This window comes from Gorilla gorilla, chromosome 7 (assembly GCF_029281585.2).
Source record: "Gorilla gorilla gorilla isolate KB3781 chromosome 7, NHGRI_mGorGor1-v2.1_pri, whole genome shotgun sequence".
NCBI lineage: Eukaryota > Metazoa > Chordata > Mammalia > Primates > Hominidae > Gorilla > Gorilla gorilla.
In genome coordinates, this window is record NC_073231.2 from 7362244 (window position 1) to 7385066 (window position 22823).

General features: G+C 40.5%; 1 protein-coding gene across 2 annotated transcripts in view; it reads right to left on the reverse strand.

The window, feature by feature from the left end:
• CSMD1 (CUB and Sushi multiple domains 1) overlaps positions 1-22823 on the reverse strand; it is a 2071408-nt gene that overhangs the window by 63665 nt on the left and 1984920 nt on the right. For both annotated transcript variants that reach the window (XM_055349528.2, XM_055349527.2), the window contains exons 52-53: positions 19928-20101; positions 1406-1579 (exon numbers count right to left, since the gene is read on the reverse strand). In XM_055349528.2, coding sequence (XP_055205503.2) covers positions 1406-1579; positions 19928-20101 — 348 coding nt within the window. The remainder of the gene's footprint in view (positions 1-1405; positions 1580-19927; positions 20102-22823) is intronic.

A 22823-nucleotide genomic window follows, 5' to 3' on the forward strand; every position in this document is an offset into this window, starting at 1 on the left:
TCTGTGAAACCCTCCTTATGAGACAGTATGGGATTTGTCTGATACTTTGTAATGTCCATGTATACATTGTTGCAATATCAATTTACACATCATGAAATTAGCAAAATAACTAAGCACACTCAGCTCCTATTTTTGTTGAGAATCTCTGTCATATGATCCTCTGTCATATGATCCTTTGAAATGCAGTGAACTGTCAATATGTCATGCCCCAGATAACAGCAAGACAGATCAGGGAGAGATATCCATCATTCACCCTTTCAACAGAAACACAGTACAGTCATAAAACTGGTGTTTTCTTCCGCATTTATCTCGTCAACAATTTTTTTCCTATAAGTAAAGCTTTTACCCGTGAACTTTGTACATTTTTCACAGCACTATTACAGATAATCCTTGTCACTGCTTTATCAACATTTCTTTTGTCTACTTCATAGGAAAATATACTATATTTTAAAAAACAATTGGTTTAAGGGAAATTGGGCAATAAAGTGAGAGTACGTTGTTCTAAAAATAGTCAATATTTACAATATTTATCGCTGAAGTTATATAGCTCAAGGTTGATCATTCATTACATGTAATTTTACCTCTTTCTTTTTTTTCCCTTGTTTTTTTTTTTTTTTTTGAGACAGAGTCTTGGTCTGTCGCCCAGGCTGGGGTGCAGCGGCATGATCTCTGCTCACTGCAACCTCCATCTCCAGGGTTCAAGCAATTCTCCTGCTTCAGCCCCTCCTAGTAGCTGGGATTACAGGTGTATGCCACCATGCCAGGCTAATTTTTGTATTTTTAGTAGAAATGGGGTTTTGCCATTGGCCAGGCTGGTCTTGAACTCCTGACCTCAGGTGATCCACCTGCCTCAGCCTCCCAAAGTGCTAGGATTACAGGCGTGAGCCACCACGCCTGGCCAATTTTAACTCTTTCAAGTAAAAGAAAGAATGCTTACAAAACTCCCTATATTCTTGACGAAGCAATGACAAAAATACATGCAACACGGATGAGGCAGGGAGTGCCGCTGTTTCTAGGACTGCAAAGCTGCCCAGCAGACCCAGACTCTGCACCTCCACCCTCCTACTATCAGCTTTTCTCTCCACCCAGTTTATCCTGTGATAAAATCAAGGAGGAGGAATCCATGACACCACTTGGCCAGGGATCCATTTAAAATGAATTAATAAGCAAATTAAACGTGGAGTCAGGAAAAGGAGTTTGAAGGAAACAAAACGGGAAGGAGATCGAAAAAAGGAAAGCGTGAACATGACACCTCTCCTGTTCTCTTTCTTTGTATAGGCAAAACTGAAAGTTTGCTGTTCCCTTTTACAGTGAAGATTAAACAGGTGTATATTGTGACCTAATAACAAAAGACAAGGTGGCAAAAGGAAGCATCGATGAATTCGTCCACAAAGAGTGCACTTACGGACACAGACAGGCGTTTGTCCAGACCACTTGTGGTCTTGCAGGCATATCCTCACGGAAGTTCCCACAAGCCGGAAACCAGGATTGCACTGGTAAACCACCGTGTCTCTGTAACTGAAGCCATCTCCACTAATGTGACCGTTCACAATCGGGTCTGGGGAACCGCAGTGGCCAGCTAAAAACGTAAAACCAATTTTAAAATTTAGAGTGTCTGTCATTTATAAAAGTAGTACATTCACAACTTACTTTTATTATCAAGTCAGTAACAGTATTGAAGGCGCAACTTATTGAAATCTTTCTCATTACATATATATGTATACTTTTAAATATAGTTTTTCTTCTTTTTACTTTCTTTTTTTAGAAATCCTGGAAAAAATAAGTAATATTTCTAATATGAAATGGTTTGTATTTTCCTAGTTGTGATTTTCCCATCTATTCATTTCACTTATTTTGCTTACCTGTATTCAGTTATTTACCTTGTTATACTATTTTCAAATCAAAGCAAAAAGTAAAGAAGGAATTCTTGGAATTAACATGAACAGGGCTTCTTAACCTATTGATTATGGGTAGTAAGGAGATCAGTGAGGGGGGCTTCCAGTCAGAGAGACTAGATAATCAAATTACCTGTGAAATTCCAAATGGAAAGACAGGGATCAGAGAAAAAGTTCAATTTCAATTATGAAAATCTGAGTTATGGGTGAGCCGATGTCTGGGTAAAAATGGCCTGGAATCAGTTGAAAAGAGAAGTCTAGAGTTCCAGGGACAGATGTGCTGAAGTTAGCGTGGACTTGGGAAAACAGGAGCATGCACAGCTGACAGCTGAAACTAAAGGTGGCAGGGCTTACCCAGGTGCACAGCGAAAGAACAGGAAGAAGCGCGAGATCGGGGCAGGCGTCTTTACTTAATGGGAGACAGAATGTCCATGTAGATAGTAAAACAATTGACAAACATGGCATTGAAAGAGCTTTAGTAACAGAGCTTCCACATGGAGACAGACCCTCTGACATTATTCCACTCCCTCACACCATTTTTTTTCTTTTTTTTTGGCACGGTCTTGCTCTGTCACTCAAGCTGGAATGCAGTGGCACCATCACGGTTCACCGCAGCCTCAATCCCTTGGGCTCAAGTCATCTTTTGGCCTCAGCCTCCTGAGGAGCTGGGACTACACCACCATGGTACATGCTGCCATGCCTGAGCAATTTTTTTATTATTATTATTTTCAGTAGAGATGGGGTCTCATTATGTTGTTCAGGCTGGTCTTCAACTCCTGAGCTTAAGCAATCCTCCTGCCTTGGCCTCCCAAAGTGCTGGGATGACAGGTGTGAGCCACCATGCCATTTTGTTACCTTCTCTTCCATCTCCCTCTTCTGCCTCTTTACTGCTCTCACTTTTCCTTCTTTCCTTTCCTCCAACTTCTCCTTTTCTCTCTCTCCCTTCCTCGCATATATGGAAAGGGTATTCTTATTAAATTAACAAAACACACAGGCTGAAGAGTAACTTACATGAATTGGACCTGTGTTACACATGGGTTTTGGAGTCACAAGAAGAGGAAAAACATTCACCATGAGTTCCTAAATCATCATCTTTGTCACTCTCCTATAGCTGCATCAACATTTCTTTTTGCTTAATTCACAGGAAAATAAAGAATATATTAGAAAAACAATTGCTTTAAGAGGAATTTTGCAATAAAGTGAGAGTACACCTATTCTAAAAAAAATAATCAATATTTATCTTTGAAGTTATAGAAAGAAACTTTTCATAGGGAAACAGCTACAGAAGCCTTCGGTCCATGCAGAATATCAAGGCGGAGACTTTTCCTGCCCACTTATTTCCCCAACAGGGAACATAGCCAATGATTCTCCATACAAGTTCCTGCACACCCAGATTCGAGAAATTACAAAATTGTTGTCATACTCCTTTGGGATTAAGTATATCCTTCTAGGGAAATTTAAAATCATAATCTATATTTCTGCTTAAAACAAAGTTTAGAAACATTGTGTTCTCCTATTTTGGAGAACAAACTCATTATCAGGAAGGTAACATTGCAGAGGAGAGAGACAGAAGAGAATCTGATCTCTGCCTCAACTCGTAGAAGAGATTAGACCACAGAAAGCCAGGCTAGATTTGGCTAATTGTTGTCCATTGGCAGGTATTCCAGTCAATCGGATCAATAAGTCAGTTCTGGTGATTTGTCCCAATCACTCCCACATATGAGACTTGATACAAGCGGAGAACATGGATGAGGGTGAATGTTCTCCATATTTTGAAGAGAGATCCCCGGAAGGCACAAGTGTTATCACAGGCACAGAGGACATTGTCTCTGAAGGTTCCCCTTTCCAGACGCTGTCCTTTGCACAACGTGCTCTGTCATGCATGGGGGAGATGGAGCCATCGTTCCAACCCTAGGGACAGGGAGACGAGGACTGGTGAGAGCCAGAAGAGCCCATCAGCCCAGCACAAGAGATCCCAGCCGTTTCTGAGGTGAGGCATAGAATACCTAGTTTCTAGAAACACACAATAAAATGGCACCAGCAATTCCTTTTGGGATTACTTCTGAAGCCCAGAACCACTCCAAGAGGAGGGGATGTGGGACCAAAGGCAATAGTGATGTGAAAAGGGGTGCATTTTAACAGAGCTCCTCTCATTTTAGGGAATCTGTTCAGGTCTCATTCTTGACTTAGACAAACAGAACTCCTTTCAAACCCTAATATTTTTCTGAACTGAGTTTTAGGTAAGTGCACATAGTTTGAAGTTGCACTCTTCTTTGGGAACCTGGCAAACAAGGACTTGTAATGGTCAAGGAAGCATCTGTGTACTCTAGAAATCAGGCAGCAAGCCTGACAGCCATGATTGTAAATAAAGATTCCCAACAGCAACTCCTCTCTGACACATGGTCATTTCGGTTCTCTGAGGAATTGGCACCAAATGCCTAAAGAAAACAAAGGATGTCCTTCAAAAACATTTCATTTTACCTCCTTGCCTGAAGAAAACAAAGTTATGTATCAGCAGGATTGCCTAGTATCTAAGCTTCCTAATACGGAACAATTATTTCTTCAATGTGACTTCCTATTTTGAAACAATGAGATAGCAATCTGTTTTTCACCTGTTATCACTTTCCAGCCATCAGTTAATTCTGTTTTAAAACATTCAAAATCTTTGACCAATTATAGTCTATTACAAATGAGGACAACCACACAATTTCACTCATAGAATACTCTTTCACCCAAATCTTAATGATATTGTGTCAATACGCTGAGGAAGGGAAAATTGCATTAGGAGGAATTTGAACTCAATGAATTTTGAGCTCTATTTTAAATGTAAGATTCTATTAGTCCATGATAGTATTATTCTACATGCTTTGTATGTGAGTTACTTTTTCTTTTAATATCTTTGATGTAGTCTTGGTTTTGAGTCATCTACACAAAACCTAGAAAGCCTGTCTGTCTTCCATCAGAATGAAATGTAATCAAGTTCATGCTTCTCTGCTGTGTCTCTACCATATTAGTCATGCACTGAGTACTTGTTGAAATGAACAGAAACAGAATAACCTCACCACTGGGCAGTCATGTCCTTTACATTGTCTCCTATGTCACCTTCATGTATTTGACAATAATTCATTTATTTGACAATAATTTCATGATGATTTGTTGTGGGCTGCAATGTTCTTGGGGCTGGGGATTAAACAAGGAACAAGACACAATTGCAGAGGGTAAACGCAGAGGAGCAGCTGTCACATGCAGAGTCCTGAGGGTGTGCGGACCTAGCAGGCTGGGAACGAGTGGAAGGAGCACTCAGCCGTGCTGAGGACCAGGACTCCTGGTGAAAGAGGTGGCGTTTAAAGTCTGAAGGATGAGCACTTGTTAGCCAGGAAAAGGTGATGGCAAGACATTCTAGCCACAGAAATTAAGAATGTTATATATTTTTAAAGCATCTGTTAAAATATGAAGACCATGATGTCAAATGACCCAGTTATACATTTGCTAGGATGGTGACCATTTGCATCCTGTCCAGCTTAGTACATGGTAGGTGTCAGCCCCACTGCATGACTCTGCCACTATTTGAAGATAGTTGCTACAACTCCACTGAGTATGCACAGTGGCAAAGGAGGATACGCAACTCTATTCACTGAATTTTTTTTTAAAGAAATGAACGTGGGGTGAGGGCAGCCCTGCACACTTCAAAACCAAATATCATCTAATGATAATAAAATACTGAAATTCCTCAGTGGACCTTACACTATGATGCCAGAGCCCAGAGGCTGTGATTTGTCTTGATTTTGCAGACTTGTTTATTTATTATTCATTGACCTTTAGCTTCCGTTTAAACAAAAACTGCCCAATGTCTCCCACAGGCAATTGTGTAGCAACAACAGTCACACCTGGGACATCATGAAGCCTGGATTTCTTGAGAAGTGTCTGTCAGAAATTGTCCTATTAAAGTGTGGAAGGAAAACCTTGGCAAGAAAGCAAGTGGCCCACTTTACTCTTAAATCAATCTTCTGCGTGAATTTATTAGTCTACTAGTAATCTGAACCCAACAGGACTGAGAAGCAAATGGTTGAAGAATTAGGAAAGAATGCTATGAAACTGTAAATTCATATGATTTTCAATCCAATGTATAAAGACAGATAATGTAAATATATCCTCATGGAATTGCAGAATTTTCTTTCAGCTCAAGCACGAATTAACAATTCAATTACTACCACACTTCATGAATTTTACATTTTAATTCTTCATTTTCTCCATGTTGAGGACTGGTATGACTGTGGACAGGGTAATTCACCAACCACTTAAAATGGTTGAGAGAACCAGTAATGGAACCAAGAATGCAACGGTCTGCTCCAGTGACTCCGTTTTACACACCGTTCTACAAAATATGTCATTGGAATAAGAATACCGTGGCCAGGCGCAGTGGCTCATGCCTGTACTCCCAGCACTTTGGGGGGCTGAGGTAGGTGGATCACCTGAGGTCAGGAGTTCGAGACCAGCCTGGCCAACATGGTGAAAGTCCATCTCTACTAAAAATACAAAAATTAGCTGAGCGAGGTGGCACACGCCTGTATTCCCAGCTGCTCGGGAGGCCGAGGCAGAGGAATTGCTTGAACCCGGGAGGCAGAGGTTGCAGTGAGCCGAGATTGCATCACTGCACTCCAGCCTGGACGACAGAGCAAGACTCTGTCTCAAAAGATAATAAAAACAATAACAATAATACCATGAAACTTCAGAACCATTGAGGTGTTATACGTATGGACTGTGCAGTACACTGGGAGGGACCCAGGAAGTTGAACGTCTTTCCTGAGTTACAAAGAGTTTCCGTACCATAAGCTTTGAAAATCACTAGCTTTTCAGTCTACTCTATTCTGTGTCTGAGGAAAGCTTTGTTACTCCAAGGAGGAACTGCTACCATTCCTTCTGAAACTATTCCAATTAATAGAAAAAGAGGGAATCCTCCCTAACTCATTTTATGAGGCCAGCATCATTCTGATAGCAAAGCTGGGCAGAGACAAAACCAAAAAAGAGAATTTTAGACCAATATCCTTGATGAACATTGATGCAAAAATCCTCAATAAAATACTGGCAAAATGAATCCAGAGGCACATCAAAAAGCTTATCCACCATGATCAAGTGGGCTTCATCCCTGGGATGCAAGGCTGGTTCAATATACGCAAATCAATAAATGTAATCCAGTATATAAACAGAGCCAAAGACAAAAAACACATGATTATCTCAATAGATGCAGAAAAGGCCTTTGACAAAATTCAACAACCCTTCATGCTAAAAACTCTCAATAAATTAGGTATTGATGGGATGTATCTCAAAATAATAAGAGCTATCTATGACAAACCCACAGCCAATATCATACTGAATGGGCAAAAACTGGAAGCATTCCCTTTGAAAACTGGCACAAGACAGGGATGCCCTCTCTCACCACTCCTATTCAACATAGTGTTGGAAGTTCTGGCCAGGGCAATTAGGCAGGAGAAGGAAATAAAGGGTATTCAATTAGGAAAAGAGGAAGTCATATTGTCCCTGTTGGCAGACGACATGATTGTATATCTAGAAAACCCCATTGTCTCAGCCCATAATCTCCTTAAGCTGATAAGCAACTTCAGCAAAGTCTCAGGATACAAAATCAATGTACAAAAATCACAAGCATTCCTATACACCAACAACAGACAAACACAGAGCCAAATCATGAGTGAACTCCCATTCACAACTGCTTCAAAGAGAATAAAATACCTAGGAATCCAACTTACAAGGGATGTGAAGGACCTCTTCAAGGAGAACTACAAAGCACTGCTGAAGGAAATAAAAGAGGATACAAACAAATGGAAGAACATTCCATGCTCATGGGTAGGAAGAATCAATATCGTGAAAATGGCCATACTGCCCAAGGTAATTTACAGATTCAATGCCATCCCCATCAAGCTACCAATGACTTTCTTCACAGAATTGGAAAAAACTACTTTAAAGTTCATATGGAACCAAAAAAGAGCCTGCATCACCAAGTCAATCCTAAGCCAAAAGAACAAAGCTGGAGGCATCACACTACCTGACTTCAAACTATACTACAAGGCTACAGTAACCAAAACAGCATGGTACTGGTACCAAAACAGAGATATAGATCAATGGAATGGAACAGAGCCCTCAGAAATAATGCCGCATATTTACAACTATCTGATCTTTGACAAACCTGAGAAAAACAAGCAATGGGGAAAGGATTCCCTATTTAATAAACGGTGCTGGGAAAATTGGCTAGCCATATGTAGAAAGCTGAAACTGGATCCCTTCCTTACACCTTATACAAAAATCAATTCAAGATGGATTAAAGACTTACATGTTAGACCTAAAACCATAAAAACCCTAGAAGAAAACCTAGGCATTACCATTCAGGACAGAGGCATGGGCAAGGACTTCATGTCTAAAACACCAAAAGCAATGGCAACAAAAGCCAAAATTGACAAATGGGATCTAATTAAACTAAAGAGCTTCTGCACAGCAAAAGAAACTACCATCAGAGTGAACATGCAACCTACAAAATGGGAGAAAATGTTCGCAACCTACTCATCTGACAAAGGGCTAATATCCAGAATCTACAATGAACTCAAACAAATTTACAAGAAAAAAAAACAAACAACCCCATCAAAAACTGGGCGAAGGACATGAACAGACACTTCTCAAAAGAAGACATTTATGCAGCCAAAAACTACATGAAAAAATGCTCATCATCACTGGCCATCAGAGAAATGCAAATCAAAACCACAATGAGATACCATCTCACACCAGTTAAAATGGCAATCATTAAAAAGTCAGGAAACAACAGGTGCTGGAGAGGATGTGGAGAAATAGGAACACTTTTACACTGTTGCTGGGACTGTAAACTAGTTCAACCATTGTGGAAGTCAGTGTGGTGATTCCTCAGGGATCTACAACTAGAAATACCATTTGACCCAGCCATCCCATTACTGGGTATATACCCAAAGGACTATAAATCATGCTGCTATAAAGACACATGCACACGTATGTTTATTGCGGCATTATTCACAATAGCAAAGACTTGGAACCAACCCAAATGTCCAACAATGATAGACTGGATTAAGAAAATGTGGCACATATACACCACGGACTACTATGCAGCCATAAAAAGTGATGAGTCCATGTCCTTTGTGGGGACATGGATGAAGTTGGAAATCATCATTCTCAGTAAACTATCACAAGAACAAAAAACCACACACTGCATATTCTCACTCATAGGTGGGAATTGAACAATGAGATCACATGGACACACGAAGGGGAACATCACACTCTGGGGACTGTTCTGGGGTGGGGGGAACAGGGAGGGATAGCATTGGGAGATATACCTAATGCTAGATGACAAGTTAGTGGGTGCAGCGCACCAGCATGGCACATGTGTACACATGTAACTAACCTGCACAATGTGCACATGTACCCTAAAACTTAAAGTATAATAATAAAAGAAAAAAAAAGTTAAAAAAAAAAGAAAGCTTTGTTACTGTTTGTAATTATAAACTGCTATTATATTTTGCTTAAAATGTCTCAAATAGAAAAAGGGGAGTTATTTTAACAATCTTTCTCTAAAATTGGATTTGAAATAAATAAAAACTACCAAACATTTGAACAAAGCACAGAGACTGGTAGCAACATGGATGGAATATTGAGTCCATTTTCATGGCAAAGAAATAGAGTATGTCGCAAGCAAAATGTCAAGAAGAAGGCTCGAGAGGGAGGAAAGGCCTAATTTCTTGATTGGTCAAGGTTTGCCTGCAAACTACATTTGTGCCAGAGCACTCAGGAGGGCAGCAAGTGGCTGAATTCCCTTTGTGAGGTCAGTTGAGTCTGAGGTTCATTAGGGACAGACACAGAGGAAAACACTCACTCCATTAACACCCGCACAGTGTGGCCCACCCTTAGACCAGGGGAGGCCGCACACCTGCTGTTTATAGAATTCAACACAGGAGAGCAGGGGCCTCCGCAAGGCCAGCCTCTCAAAGCCTTTGTTTCTAGAGTTCCATGTAAATTCCATTGCACAGGTCTTTTAGTGTAAGTTATAAAACACCTTGCTGAGAGAACAAAAGGTTGTTTTGTTTGTTTGTTTCCAGTAGAGTGAACACTCAGAAACCAGTTCCTGAACGAATCCAGTTCCTTCAGAACTCCAGCATGCCCCCCTGGTGACCTGTGTTTTCTGGAAAGTGGTTCTACAAAGCTGTGCTTTAGAGGAGGAATCTTACTGGCAGACAGGATTTGGCTTTGTTTAGCTATCCGCACTGTTTTTGCAGCACTTGCTTTTGCTACTGAAAGGAGTCATGCGGTTTGCAACCTAAAACCACCACACTGATTGTTAGTGGTGACTTTCTGAGTGACTGACACAAGGTGGACCCTCAAAGAGACCTGAGGTACTTGTTGGCCAATTTACCTTCACATCATAACGCACGCAGAGTGAACACCTCACATGCAAGTACAGCAAGGTGAGAGTCTCCGACAAGTACCTAGACCTGTGTGATTTTGGAAATGGGTTCCCTGATTTGGAAATGTAATAAAGTTCCACTGTTTCACTTCTCCCGCAAAAACCCCGTATACCAGTGGGAATGTTGCCACAATGTCTCCCATGACAGACGACAGACCTGGAGCCCTGCATTCTTTGGGGAGGAATCGGCTCCTTCCATTGGAGCTGTAGGATCTCTCTCCCCTCTCACCAGGTCTCCCTCACATGCACTTTTTCCCCTAGAGGGGCCTACTTGAAGCTCACCTCTTCAGTGTGCAGGTTTGTAGCAGGACAAATACTAAATATTGGTCCAGGGATTAGAACGGAATCCATTTTTAGAAAATCTATAAACCAAATATTCAACCTCAGTATTTGCTTTCTGATTACTGGTACTTATTGCTGAAAATAAAATACATTACAAATATCCTGGGCCTGTAGGGGAATACAATATGCTTTATTCTATGCATTCTATGCGATAACATGGTCTTTGGCTAAGTCAGAGTTATTTGGGCATTAGATTCCAAAGCCAATTTGCAAACTTTTCTTGAGTATTAACAAATGGTCATAAAATGTCAGGTGGATCAGATTCACTTATAGGCAGGAAAAACTATTATTAGCAGTACACATCAACAGACATATTGAAGTCTCTAGATCTCCATATGCTAAAGAAACACATTTGAATATTGATAAATGAGGTGGTTTTTTTTTCCCCTCCAAGTGCAATTTCTAGGGGCAATGCTGACCGACTTAGCCCATGCATAGATATGCATATGGTATCACAGAGAGTGTGTGGAATTCGTCCAACATGGACGTATTGGGCTTGCAGAGCATACAACACTCTGTGCCGTTTGTGACAGCATCAAACACGGGCCCGAGTCCTCTGCCACAAATCCATCTGATCAGATCTCTGCTTCACACATCTTAGTGAATGAAAGCTTTTTAAAACCTGTTTGGTTTGAAGAAAACCTCTAACCAGGGCCATCATTTGGACTGTCTTTGGGGCTTTCAGCATTCTTTTTATCTGTTCCTGTCTCAATGTAGTTCCTGAATATACCCCATTTTCACCTTCTTCCCTGAGCCTATCCTGCCTCATTGTCCTAAAGCTTTGTCTGCAGTCTTGCCTGCCAGTGTCACGTCTTTCTGTCTCTCAAACTTCAGTCCAAATCCACCGCAGGTGCGCATCTTCTACAAACCCCAAAGGAAGAGCTGCCCATTCACACAGGAGGCAAAGATCTCCCTGACTTCAGGTTTCTCCTACAATAGGAGAGCCTATCTTTGGTGTTGCCTATTTAAAACACCCAGCCTCCTACTTTTCTACTGTGTTTTGTTTTAGATTTAGCAGGTGGCATTCTAATTTTTCGTACCTATGCACTTCCCCTATTGGACTGTGAGTTCTGACTGCAGCACCATGCCCTGTGCATCAGGACTCAGCTCAAAACCTGCCCTAGAGCGGGTGTCAGAGTTATCAGATCTTTTCCACCATCTGATGGCCCTATCAGTCCAGGCTCTTATGACCATGCGGCCGTCGAGAATTTGACCCCAGCACCTGCTTGTTTCAGGCAAGTCCGACTTCCTTGGGCCGCACTCCGCATCTATGCTGTTGCCACCAGGGTTGCAGCTCTTGATTTCTGGAATGGCTTTACCCCATGCCTGCTTGCTGGAATTGCACCCAGAATCAGGGTGGCTTCCCCCACATCTACTCTTCTATCAGCCTCTAGGTTGCTCCCACTCTCACCTGGATTTCTCAAGTAATTTGCCTATATCTCCCTTTTGCCATTATTCTATTGCCAACTTTTTTTTTTTTTTTGAGATGAAATTTTGCTCTGTCACTCAGGCTGGAGTGTAATGGCATGATCTCGGCTCACTGCAACCTCCACCTCCCGGGTTCACGCGATTCTCCTGCCTCAGCTTCCCAAGTAGCTGGGATTACTGGTGCCCACCATTATGTCCAGTAGTAGAGATGAGGTTTCACTATGTTGGCCAGGCTGGTCTAGAACTCCTGACCTCGTGATCTGCCCACCTCGGCCTCCCAAAGTGCTGGGATTACAGGCGTGAGCCACCGTGCCCTGCCTATTCTCAACTTTTTATTAAAGCTACTTGGTATTTACCTTATTTACTCCTTAGAGTATAGATTTCATAAAAGAAGAACCAATCTTATTAACCTCTGAATGCTGCACAATAGTTCTTGAGGAACAAGAAAAATATCATTAAATACTATTCAGAAATATGACAGAAAAACCCACCGCTGAGAATTTTGCTAGTTTTTCCCTAGCCACTGACAATGCATTTGGAAAATCTGAGAACTGCTATAGGGAGTTTTCCTGACTAACATACAGAACATATTTTACACTTAAGATGGTATAGCAAAGATGGGGGTGGGGCAGGATAGGCAGTGCTAATCTTTCTGCTCTGCTGTGATATAAGCATTATCATAATCAGTTGTTTTATTAAATATTTTATGTGGATCTTTCCAAAATAGAAGGCAATTGAAGAATATATTTAAACTTGATTATCTAAGAGCTATGAACAACTACAGTCTAAAAACAGTATTTTGAATCATGTCATCTAGCTATTTTAGCCATATAAATAACCATTATATTGTATTTACAGAACAATTCATCTCCTCATGGTTATAATAGCGCAATAAATGCAAACTTATTTCAAACAGTAGCAAAACAATCTAATAAAAATGATAATGTCCTTTATGTGGGAAATAACTCAATCTACCACTAATATCTTGAATACTAGAGATTGAAGAGGTAACATAGTGGGAAGAGGATGGGTTCTTATGTGCTGAAAAGTCTAAATGATGTAAATGTTTTCAAAATATGAATGTGGGATTCTGTGACAGGAAGCCTAGACCACAAACTATAACCTCTTTCTAGTTTGTGTATTCTCTGTTGGTTTAAGCAAACTACCACAGAGAAGATAAACAGGAGAAAATAATTAAGGGATCATGTAGATTACAAACTTCCTGGGTGGATTAGCAGGTGCCTGAGAGAGTGGATACCAGGTCAGCATTCTCAGTGCTTAATTCTGTGGCCTGGGGAGAGGTGTAGCATTACACAGTACAGTTGGTAAATTAGAGCAGGTCCTTGGCAATTTACAGAACTCTGGGAGATCCCAGTAATAACGCAGGAGTGATCGTGTTGATGAAGGTGGGCTAAATTTTATAATAATGTACTCGGATGCACCTGTGCATTACTTTGCTCAAAATCTATTTATAATGATATTTACATGCAGACTCCATTTTCTCACAAGGTTCTTCTTAGAATCCAGACCAGGGACCTAAAACACAGCATGGATTGAGTTCTTGAATATTAGGTGTAGAAAATCATCTTATCTTTCCTTAAATACAGCTGTCCTATAGTTGACACTCTCAAGACTCAGTCTGTCAACGCTCATCCATTCCCGTGCTTGGCCACTCCAGTTGCAATACTCAAAAAGGATTCCAGCATATTCTCCCGTGTTGGAAGTCACGGGAAACAGCTAGCATGCCAGAAGTATGAGTCATGTTGCGATGAAACTGAAGCACAATCTCAGGAAACAGTATTCTTTCTAGTAGCCCCAAAAATAAACTACAAAATATCTCAGCCACAATTCCGGGAAAAAAATGCTTTTGTCAAAAAATCTTGCACCAGGAGGGAAAACATATTGGACCTAGGGTATACAGCCCAAGGGAAGTTAATCTAAAGAACCAAAGTGGACCCTGCTTTTGCATAAAGTCTTAGGCGTCTTGTTGGGAAGATCCACCTGTTTAAAAATACACAAATGAAGGGGAATGTGGGGACTTTTTATACTGATTCCAAAAGCTCTCTTTCTCTGTACACAGTGCCTGCTTGATATGATTGGCTGTGTCCCCACCCAAATCTCACCTTAAATTGTAATAATCCCCACCTGTCAAGGGTGGGGACAGGAAGAGATAAATGAATCATGGGGGTGGGTGTTTCTGTTCTCATGGTAGTAAATAAGTCTCACAAGATCCATTGGTCTCATAAAGGGGAGTTCCCCTGCACACGCTCTCTTGCCTGTCACCATGTAAGATGTGCCTTTGCTTCTCCTTTACCTTCCACCATGATTGTGAAGCCTCCCCAGGCAGGTGGAACTGTGAGTCCATTAAACTCCTTTCCTTTATAAATTACCCAGGCTCAGGTATGTCTTTCTTAGCAGCGTGAGAACAGAAAAATACACTGCTATTACAAACCCATGAATGGAAGTATGCACATATGATGTCTGCATCAACCCTGGGCCTTGTGTTGGCAGATATATGCAATTAATTTTATGTTTGTTTCTTTTTTCTCACGCACATGTTCCTGATTAAGATGTACAGATCTCAGCATGGTCTTCATGCTGACTCTACCCATCAGTCAGGGCTGGCACTGATATGGAAAACAACTTCCCACAACTAGTTTCTTCCATCTTTCACCTGATAGCATTTTAAATATTTGAAAACAGTTATGAATGACTACGTTACTTTTCTCTCTGTCAAAGTAATATCAAAAATTTTCCAGCCTGGTGTGGTGCCTCACGCCTGTAATCCCAGCACTTTGGGAGGCCGAGGCGGGCAGATCACCCAAGGTCAGGAGTTCCAGACCAGCCTGGCCAACATGGTAAAACCCCGTCTCTACTAAAAATGCAAAAACTTAGCCAGGTGTCGTGGTGGGTGCCTGTAATCCCAGCTACTCAGGAGGGTGAGGCAGCAGAATTGCTTGAACCCAGGAGGTGGAGGCTGCAGTGAGCTGAGATCACACCACTGCACTCAGCCTGGGCAACTGAGACTCCAACTCAGAAAAAAAAAAAAAAAATTCCAAACAGTCCTCAAAGATCATAGGTACCAGATCCATCACCACAGATGCATAGCAATTCCTCAAGAGCCCACTTAAACTATTAGAAAACTGAAGTCATGATTCTGGATATGGGATTCCTGGGCGAACAGAGGATGGGAGGAACCTTATTAATAAGACTCAGCCTGAGCATCGCATGGCAGCACTTGTCACATATGAGCCTGCTCTTACCCAAAACTCCCAAGTTCTCTGCCTGTACACTATGAACTCAGAATTTCTTCCCCTCATATACATTGCAATTATTTTATTTCTACTCTGAGAAAAATTTTACATTAATTTCTATTATATTATTTTGTTTGTCCTATCATGAGAATTTGAGATCCTGAATCCATCATCCAATATTATTTTCACTCTTTCAACTATGCCCTGATCGAAGATAGGAATAAAAATTTTTGATTCAGAAACACCGTTTCTGAATAGTACTTATGAATACCCATCTCATAATAATATTAAACAAAAAAAATGGATGCAAACTCACATGGTGTCTTGGAAACTATATTAGTTCTATGTGGAAATACATTTCCAAAGTTACTTATGAAGAATATGCTTGGGTATCTGCTCTCTATATCATCAAGTCAATTTATGGTTTTTGATAGCTAGCTTCTTTTCCTGCTTTTCCTGTTGTGAGAACAATCACACTGGATATGAGTTTCACTCTAGGGTTCTTCCTTTCCATAATATCTCACCAAGAACACTGCCAGTAACTCAGCAGCGTGATTTTTAGTCCCCTCAGCTGATTCAGATGAAATTCTCCTGGGCAGGAGACACAACTTCATTGGGAACTCTGAAGTTCTCTTTTATAAGCTCCTTATCTTTGGGGGGTGCCAGTTTCTGATTTTAAAAATGTCCCGCCTATAATCCCAGCACTTTGGGAACCTAAGGCAGGAGGATTGCTTGAGCCCAGGAGTTCGCGACCAGCCTGGCCAATTTAGGAAGACCCTGTACCTACAAAACAAATTGTAAATAGTTAGCTGGGCATGCTGATGTGCACTGTGGTCCAAGCTACTTAGGAGGCTGAGGTGGGAGGAGCACTCGAGTCCAGGAGGTCGAGGTAGCAGTGAGCTGTTGTTGCACCACTGCACTCCAGCCTGGGTAACACAGTGAGACCCTGTCTCAAAAATAATTAAATAAATAAATAAATAACTCCTAACCTGTGTATTCCATAATAAAGCTTCTTCATGATGTGCTTATTACACACCGTATGTGTGTATCAAAAATCTCATGTGCCCCACAAATATAAACACCTAATATGTATCCATAAAAATTAAAATTAAAAAAGTTTTTAAAAGCTTCTTAATGAAAAAAAAAACCAGAACTGAATAAGCATCCATTTTCATACCAGTTTCAAGAATGAATTTGGTTCTTGTTTCAAGCATAATTGAGGCAGCTCTCTTGGGGTTCCTAACCCTTCACATCATTTCCAGTTTGTGGTGGATTTGTCCCCCCAGACACTCTCTTTAAAAACGCATTGCATTCTCTTCAACATGTCTTGGGACAGTTGCTTTGCTTGAAAACCGAATTTCTTGCAGAAAATCTGGTATAGCTGCCTCTGTTTGTTTGGGTAATTTCCCATTTTCTCCTGATTGGATGATTTGCTTTTTAAAGTCATAGTTTTGGGGGTTGTTTTGTTTTGTCAAGGGGTCATCATTTCTTGAGTTGAAGCCATGATTATATAGACACAGTTTTCAGAATATATATATATATATTTTGATTCAGAATCACCACTTCTGGATAGTACTTATGAATACCCATCTCAAAACAATAGTAAACCAAAAAAAGGACCCAAACTCACATTGTGTCTTGTGAAATTATATATATATATCTCCTTACCAACTGCGTCTTTAGTATCAGTCATTTCCCCACTACAACTATCTCGTTTACCCAGGCATGGTCCAGATGAGCCTGAAGGTTACTCAAGGACATTTAACTTGGTGGAAACCCAAAGTGATTTTCAAAAGAGCTGTAACCATGGAAACAGGGAAGGGGTTAATTCAAATAACAAGTTAAGAGATGGAAGAAAAGTAATAGCAAGACTGATAGGCGACAGCATGTCAGCATCCTGGCAGTACAGGATGAAGGACACAATTAGCCAGGCAGAACTAAGGCAAAAAGACCCTTGCACCTGCCCCTTGCATGCGCCTCCAGATGGGACTAATCCAGGTTCCAGAGCTCATTTCACTTCTAGTTAACACAACACACTCCTCCTTGTTGGTCTGAATTAGCATGATAGTATTCTTGGTTTTATGATGTTGGGCAAATTCTTCACTTCTCTATGCTTTCTTTCTTATCTGCAGGTCGAAGGAATAAGCACTTACTGTACGTTCTAATCAGATAAATCTCACAAATGCCATGTGCATTTTAAATCATCAAAAAATATCATCATTTATAATCTGTCTCCAAATATGGCACCTAGTTGATATTTGGATTATGGAGGTATCCATTTGCTACTCTACTAAATATTTGTGTAGATTTAGGATTGCAGCTTCTGTTCCCCTCATCTATCTTAGAGTCATACAATCTACTCAAGCAATATCATCTCTGTTCTCCTACCTTTTTACTCACTCATCCCTATTTTCCTCTGAGTCTCACTTGCAACTTTATGGTTTCTTGTGGACATATGTTCTTGCTGAGTTTCACATGCTGTCGCCCCCCAGCAAAAGATGTCTTTGGTAAAGGGATATGCTTCATTACCATGCTTCATTACCATTCTTCACACGTTGTGAATCTCAACCCTTCCAGTTACAGTGGTAGCTGCAAAAACTATATTTATTAACTTTCAAAATGTCTGTGCTAAATAAATTACCCATGGTTTATCCATTAGTATGTACACATGTATGTGTCATTTCTAATCTTTTTCTATTTTTTTCCCTTTAAATACTCTATGTCTCTTCCAATTTTATTATTCCTTATATGCTGTATCCAATATCTACAACACAAATGTTTTATATATTATAACCTGGGCATTTTTCTTCTTCCTTATTTTCCTCTGAGCAAATGGACTCATTTCTGAGTGAATCATCTTTCAAAAGCTTCTAAGAGGTATTGCATAGCACTGAGGCATGTTTGGGGGCATCTCCAGGCAGCCAACTATTCAACATTTATCTCATCCTTTCTACTCCAAAACGCTAACTTTCAGACACAAGAATAACACAAGATAGATAAAGGCTTATCAGGGATCAATAATCCCCAAGCTGACCCATTATTTAACAGTTATGTAAACTGAATGTATCACTTAAACTCCCAAAGCACCAATGAAGGCCTTTCCTGCATCCTGTATTGGTAATGACCAGAAGGATGAGATTAGGGATGTTTTTAAGCAGTAGAGCAGCAATCAAGTGTAAGTTGCTATTAATTTTCATGTTTACAATTACTAACAGAGATGTGGTACATACTGTCAGACGTGAGTGTCTTGGACCACCTAGCTCCCTCCCAGTGAAACTGGGCTCCATCAGAGGACCAAGCTCCAGGCAGAAGAGCTCATCCACACCAAAGCTGCCTAAAGGAGAGTGCTGTTCCATAGCCAATTTCAGAAGGATATTTAGGAATGCATGGAAACTCCTAGAAGGACTTGTGACTCTCTACATGAAGAAGCATACATCGTCCAAGGAAATGTCATCGTCTACTGAAAACTGTAATGAGGACACCCAACGACAGACACATATGCACACACTCATATATATAATTGTGTTCAATAATACATAATGCACTAAATATAGTCAATAATACACTAGAGAGAGTGAGAAAGAGTGTGAGAAACCAAGCAGCATTCCTGTAAGTCCTGCAGTGATTTAAAATAAGTAGATAATGTTTCACAGACAAGTGTGAGAACCTCCTTTTGGTGGTTGGTTTTTCTCTAGGGTTACTACCGTCCTTTCATCTTGTTTCTTCAAATTCTCCCAAATGAAAAGAAGAACAGGTTTTGCTATTTGAAGTTTACTGGGACTGGCTTAGTTCCTGAAGTGATCTTTGCCCATGCAGACTCAGAAGCTTAAAGCTCCCAGTTTCTATGGCTTTGAGTGAAAAAAAAAAAAAAAAAAAAAGGAAGAACGTGGAGAAGGTTCAGAAGAACCAAAGGCAGGTAAGGTATTTTACAAATGACCAGCAGACCTACTAAGATCACTCTTTAGTAACAGTTGTTCTTTAAACTGCTTATTCAAGATTTTTCATACACTTATTCAAAGCATTTTCCAATGGAAACATTTTTCAATCCATTTTTTAAATTATGCAGAATATTTTAAGTTTTTGAAAAAAGACTACATTATTGTAGACATATAGCATTTTAAATAATTCACTGTACTTATGTCAATTTGGATGAATATAACTTCAATTCATTGACATAATTTTAAAATTTTTAAAAACATAAAAGGTACAATATTTTTGAAATTCATTTTTGTGTGTCCAAAAACCATGACGGCATTTGAGTGCAGGTATATTCTCAGCCCTCTTGCAAGATTGCCTTTAGGGCACTTAAGGCAATATATGACTTTCATTCATTGCTCGGATTAAAAACAAATCCCTGTAGATACTCAAAGAAAAAATCACACTGGGAAGTGCAGCATTTCCACCCCAGGTAGGATTTAAGGCATTATAGCAAGAAGTCATATGTGTTACGCAGCTGTAATCTATTTCTAAGGTCTATTTGCATTACGTAAGTGCCAGAACATAGATGAATTTACCCAGACATCGAGTTTCGCTGCCGCTCCAGAGCCCATTTGCCAAGCACTCTCTGACATGAGATCCCACAAGCGTGTAGCCGGTGTTGCACGTAAATATAGCTGTGGCCCCATAAACTGTCAACGTTCCAATCTTGTTGCCATTTGGGGGAAAGGAAAGGCTTCCACACGAGATAACTAGAAGGAAAAACAATAAAATGAACATCAATTCAGTTATGCAGATTACTACTGTGCTCCAAACAAACAAACAAAAAACAAACAAACAAAAAAAACCAAAAAACTATTTTTAGTCTTAATTTTCACTAAGAACATGGTTGAGAGTGTCTGCTTAGGGCTGGATAGACCAGTCACTTAAGAAGCTTAATTTTCCATCTTTATGCTCCTGAAACAAAAACCTAAAAGCTTAACGTGGATTCCAAAACATTCTAGATTCCTCCAATTACTTATTAACTTTTGTTGTTGTTATTGGCATGGAGTCTTACTCTGTTGACCAGGTTGGAGTGCAGTGGTGCTATCCTGGCACACTGCTACCTCTACCTCCCGGGTTCAAGTGATTCTCCTGCCTCAGCCTCCCGAGTAGCTGCGATTACAGGTGCCTGCCACCATGTCCCGCTAATTTTTGCATTTTTAGTAGAGACAGTGTTTTGCCATGTTGGCCAGACTGATCTCAAACTCCTGACCTCAAGTGATCCTCCCACCCCAGCCTCCCAAAGTGCTGGGATTACAGGCGCGAGCCACTGTGCCTCGACCCATTAATGTTATTTTTATTTTCATCCTGACAGGTATAGCTGAACCATTCTTGAAAAAATACACAGTATACAAAGTATAAATGCAGAAGCGTGTCAATCAAATAAATTGTCTATCTCTCTACCTTTCTTTCCATATCAATCCCAAGAATTACATAGTAGTAATTACCAGAAGCCTCATGAGCCTATCAGGAAATAAGGAATACCAATTTTCTTTACCAAAGCCCATCAGCTGGGACAAAGTAGTGTGGTATTAAAATCTAGGACTTCGGACTGCAATAGCAGTGCTCAGTTTATTTGTTTCTTTTTAGTTACTTGCATAATTTGTTGGGATCATGAGCTCTGTAAGAATGCTGACTACACAGGGCATTTGGAGGCTTTCCACAAACTAAAACGTGCATACAAACTAGACCTTAACTGGGTGTCGATGGGGTGACCCTATGCCCCATGTTTACACCTGCCGTCCCAGCATAGTTATTCATCGTGTCCATTTTCACTCTTGAAAGTACTCCAGTTTGGCAAATAAGTTAATAGTCACCCTCATTATATATTCTTACTACACCACTGAAATCTCTGCTCTTCAGATTCAGAAACACTTGAGCACAGAAGATCATGGCCTCTCAGGGGAGGGAGGAACTCACAAGGTTATCCAGCCCAACCTATCATCAGAGGCTGAAATATGTTTTGAACAGGTAAGAAAGAAAGTGTTAGAAAAGCTATTCAAAGCAAGCGTTAAGAGTGCTAGGTGAGCACTGATGTGTAGGGTGCTTCGCTGCAGCCTGCAGTGGCAAACATCGAGTCCTTCCTTATTCACAGTAAACCACAAGAGGCAGTAAAGCACAGTGAGGAAGAACACGGATTCTGGCTGTAGGCTACCCAGGGTCTGGTTCTGCCAGACACTAGCCAGGCAGCACTTGCCAATTTTCTAAGTCTCTGGGCCCTGTTATGGGTTGATAATAGCTCCTACTGCATAGGCTTGTGCATTAGATTCAAACAGAAGCCATCCCTTGCACATAAGCAGGCTTAATCAGGGTTAACTAACAATGAAAGTATAAATCAGGACCTATTTAGTCAATTGAACCAAAAGTAGAAAAACCTTTAGAGATAATTCAAGTGAGGAAAATAAAATGATGCATGTACCACTAAAACCAGCCCTTTTGTTGTTGTTTATGTAGACAGAGTCTTGCTCTGTCACTCAGGCTAGGGTGCAGTGGTACAACTGTAGCTCCCAGCAGCAGCCCTGACCTCCTGGGTTCAAGACATCCTTCTGCTCAGCCTCCCAAGTACCTTAGTGCATGGGCACCACCATGCTCAGCTATTTATTTTTTACTTTAATTTTTGTAGAGATGGGGGTCTCACTGTGTTGTCCAGGCTTGTCTGGAACTCCTGGGCTCAAGCGAATCCTCCCATCTTGGCCTTCCCAGAAGCCCCAGACCTTTTAATTAAGCTGTCTTTACTCCATGTTATCATAGGACAACCAAGGCTCTATTTCAAATGTTCAGACAGAGACAGCCAGACTCACTGTTTTCTGTGGGGTGCACTACCAGAAATTGGGAGGTCCAACTCGAGAGTCCATCACGACCAGCACACTATTGTTATTGAGACAGCCTCCACGATTTATTGGTTTTGGGGATTGCTAAACTATTAGTGTCATATCATATGCATTTAGTAATATGCTAATATGTTTGCTCTACCAAATGTTAATGAATTCCGGTAGGATTTAGATTTTTACAATTTGTTATGAACTTTTCATTAAGCCTTTTCCCAAACAGGGTGAACTTGTCCTTCAACTATGATATTTAAAGATCCATTTGTAGCAATTTAAGATAATTGGATCTTGTCTTGAAACTTCCATGCTTGTGAGAAAATAACAATGAGGTCTGAGTCGAATTCTTCTTGAAGGTTTCAGCGCACCTTCGCCTTCAATGGTAGAGCAGCAAGAACACCTCCCTCTGCTCGTATGGCTGTTTCTATTGTTGAAGCCTCTGTTAAAAATATTCTGGTGACAAAACTATTTCAAGTTTGTCCTCTAACGAGATTTACTCAATTGTAAAGAAGAAGTAATGGAGCAAAATTTTAGCTTTTCAGTAGCTGAATAATAGAATTTCAGACTCAGAGTTTCCTTGTATGGTAGTAAACTCAATGCATTAATA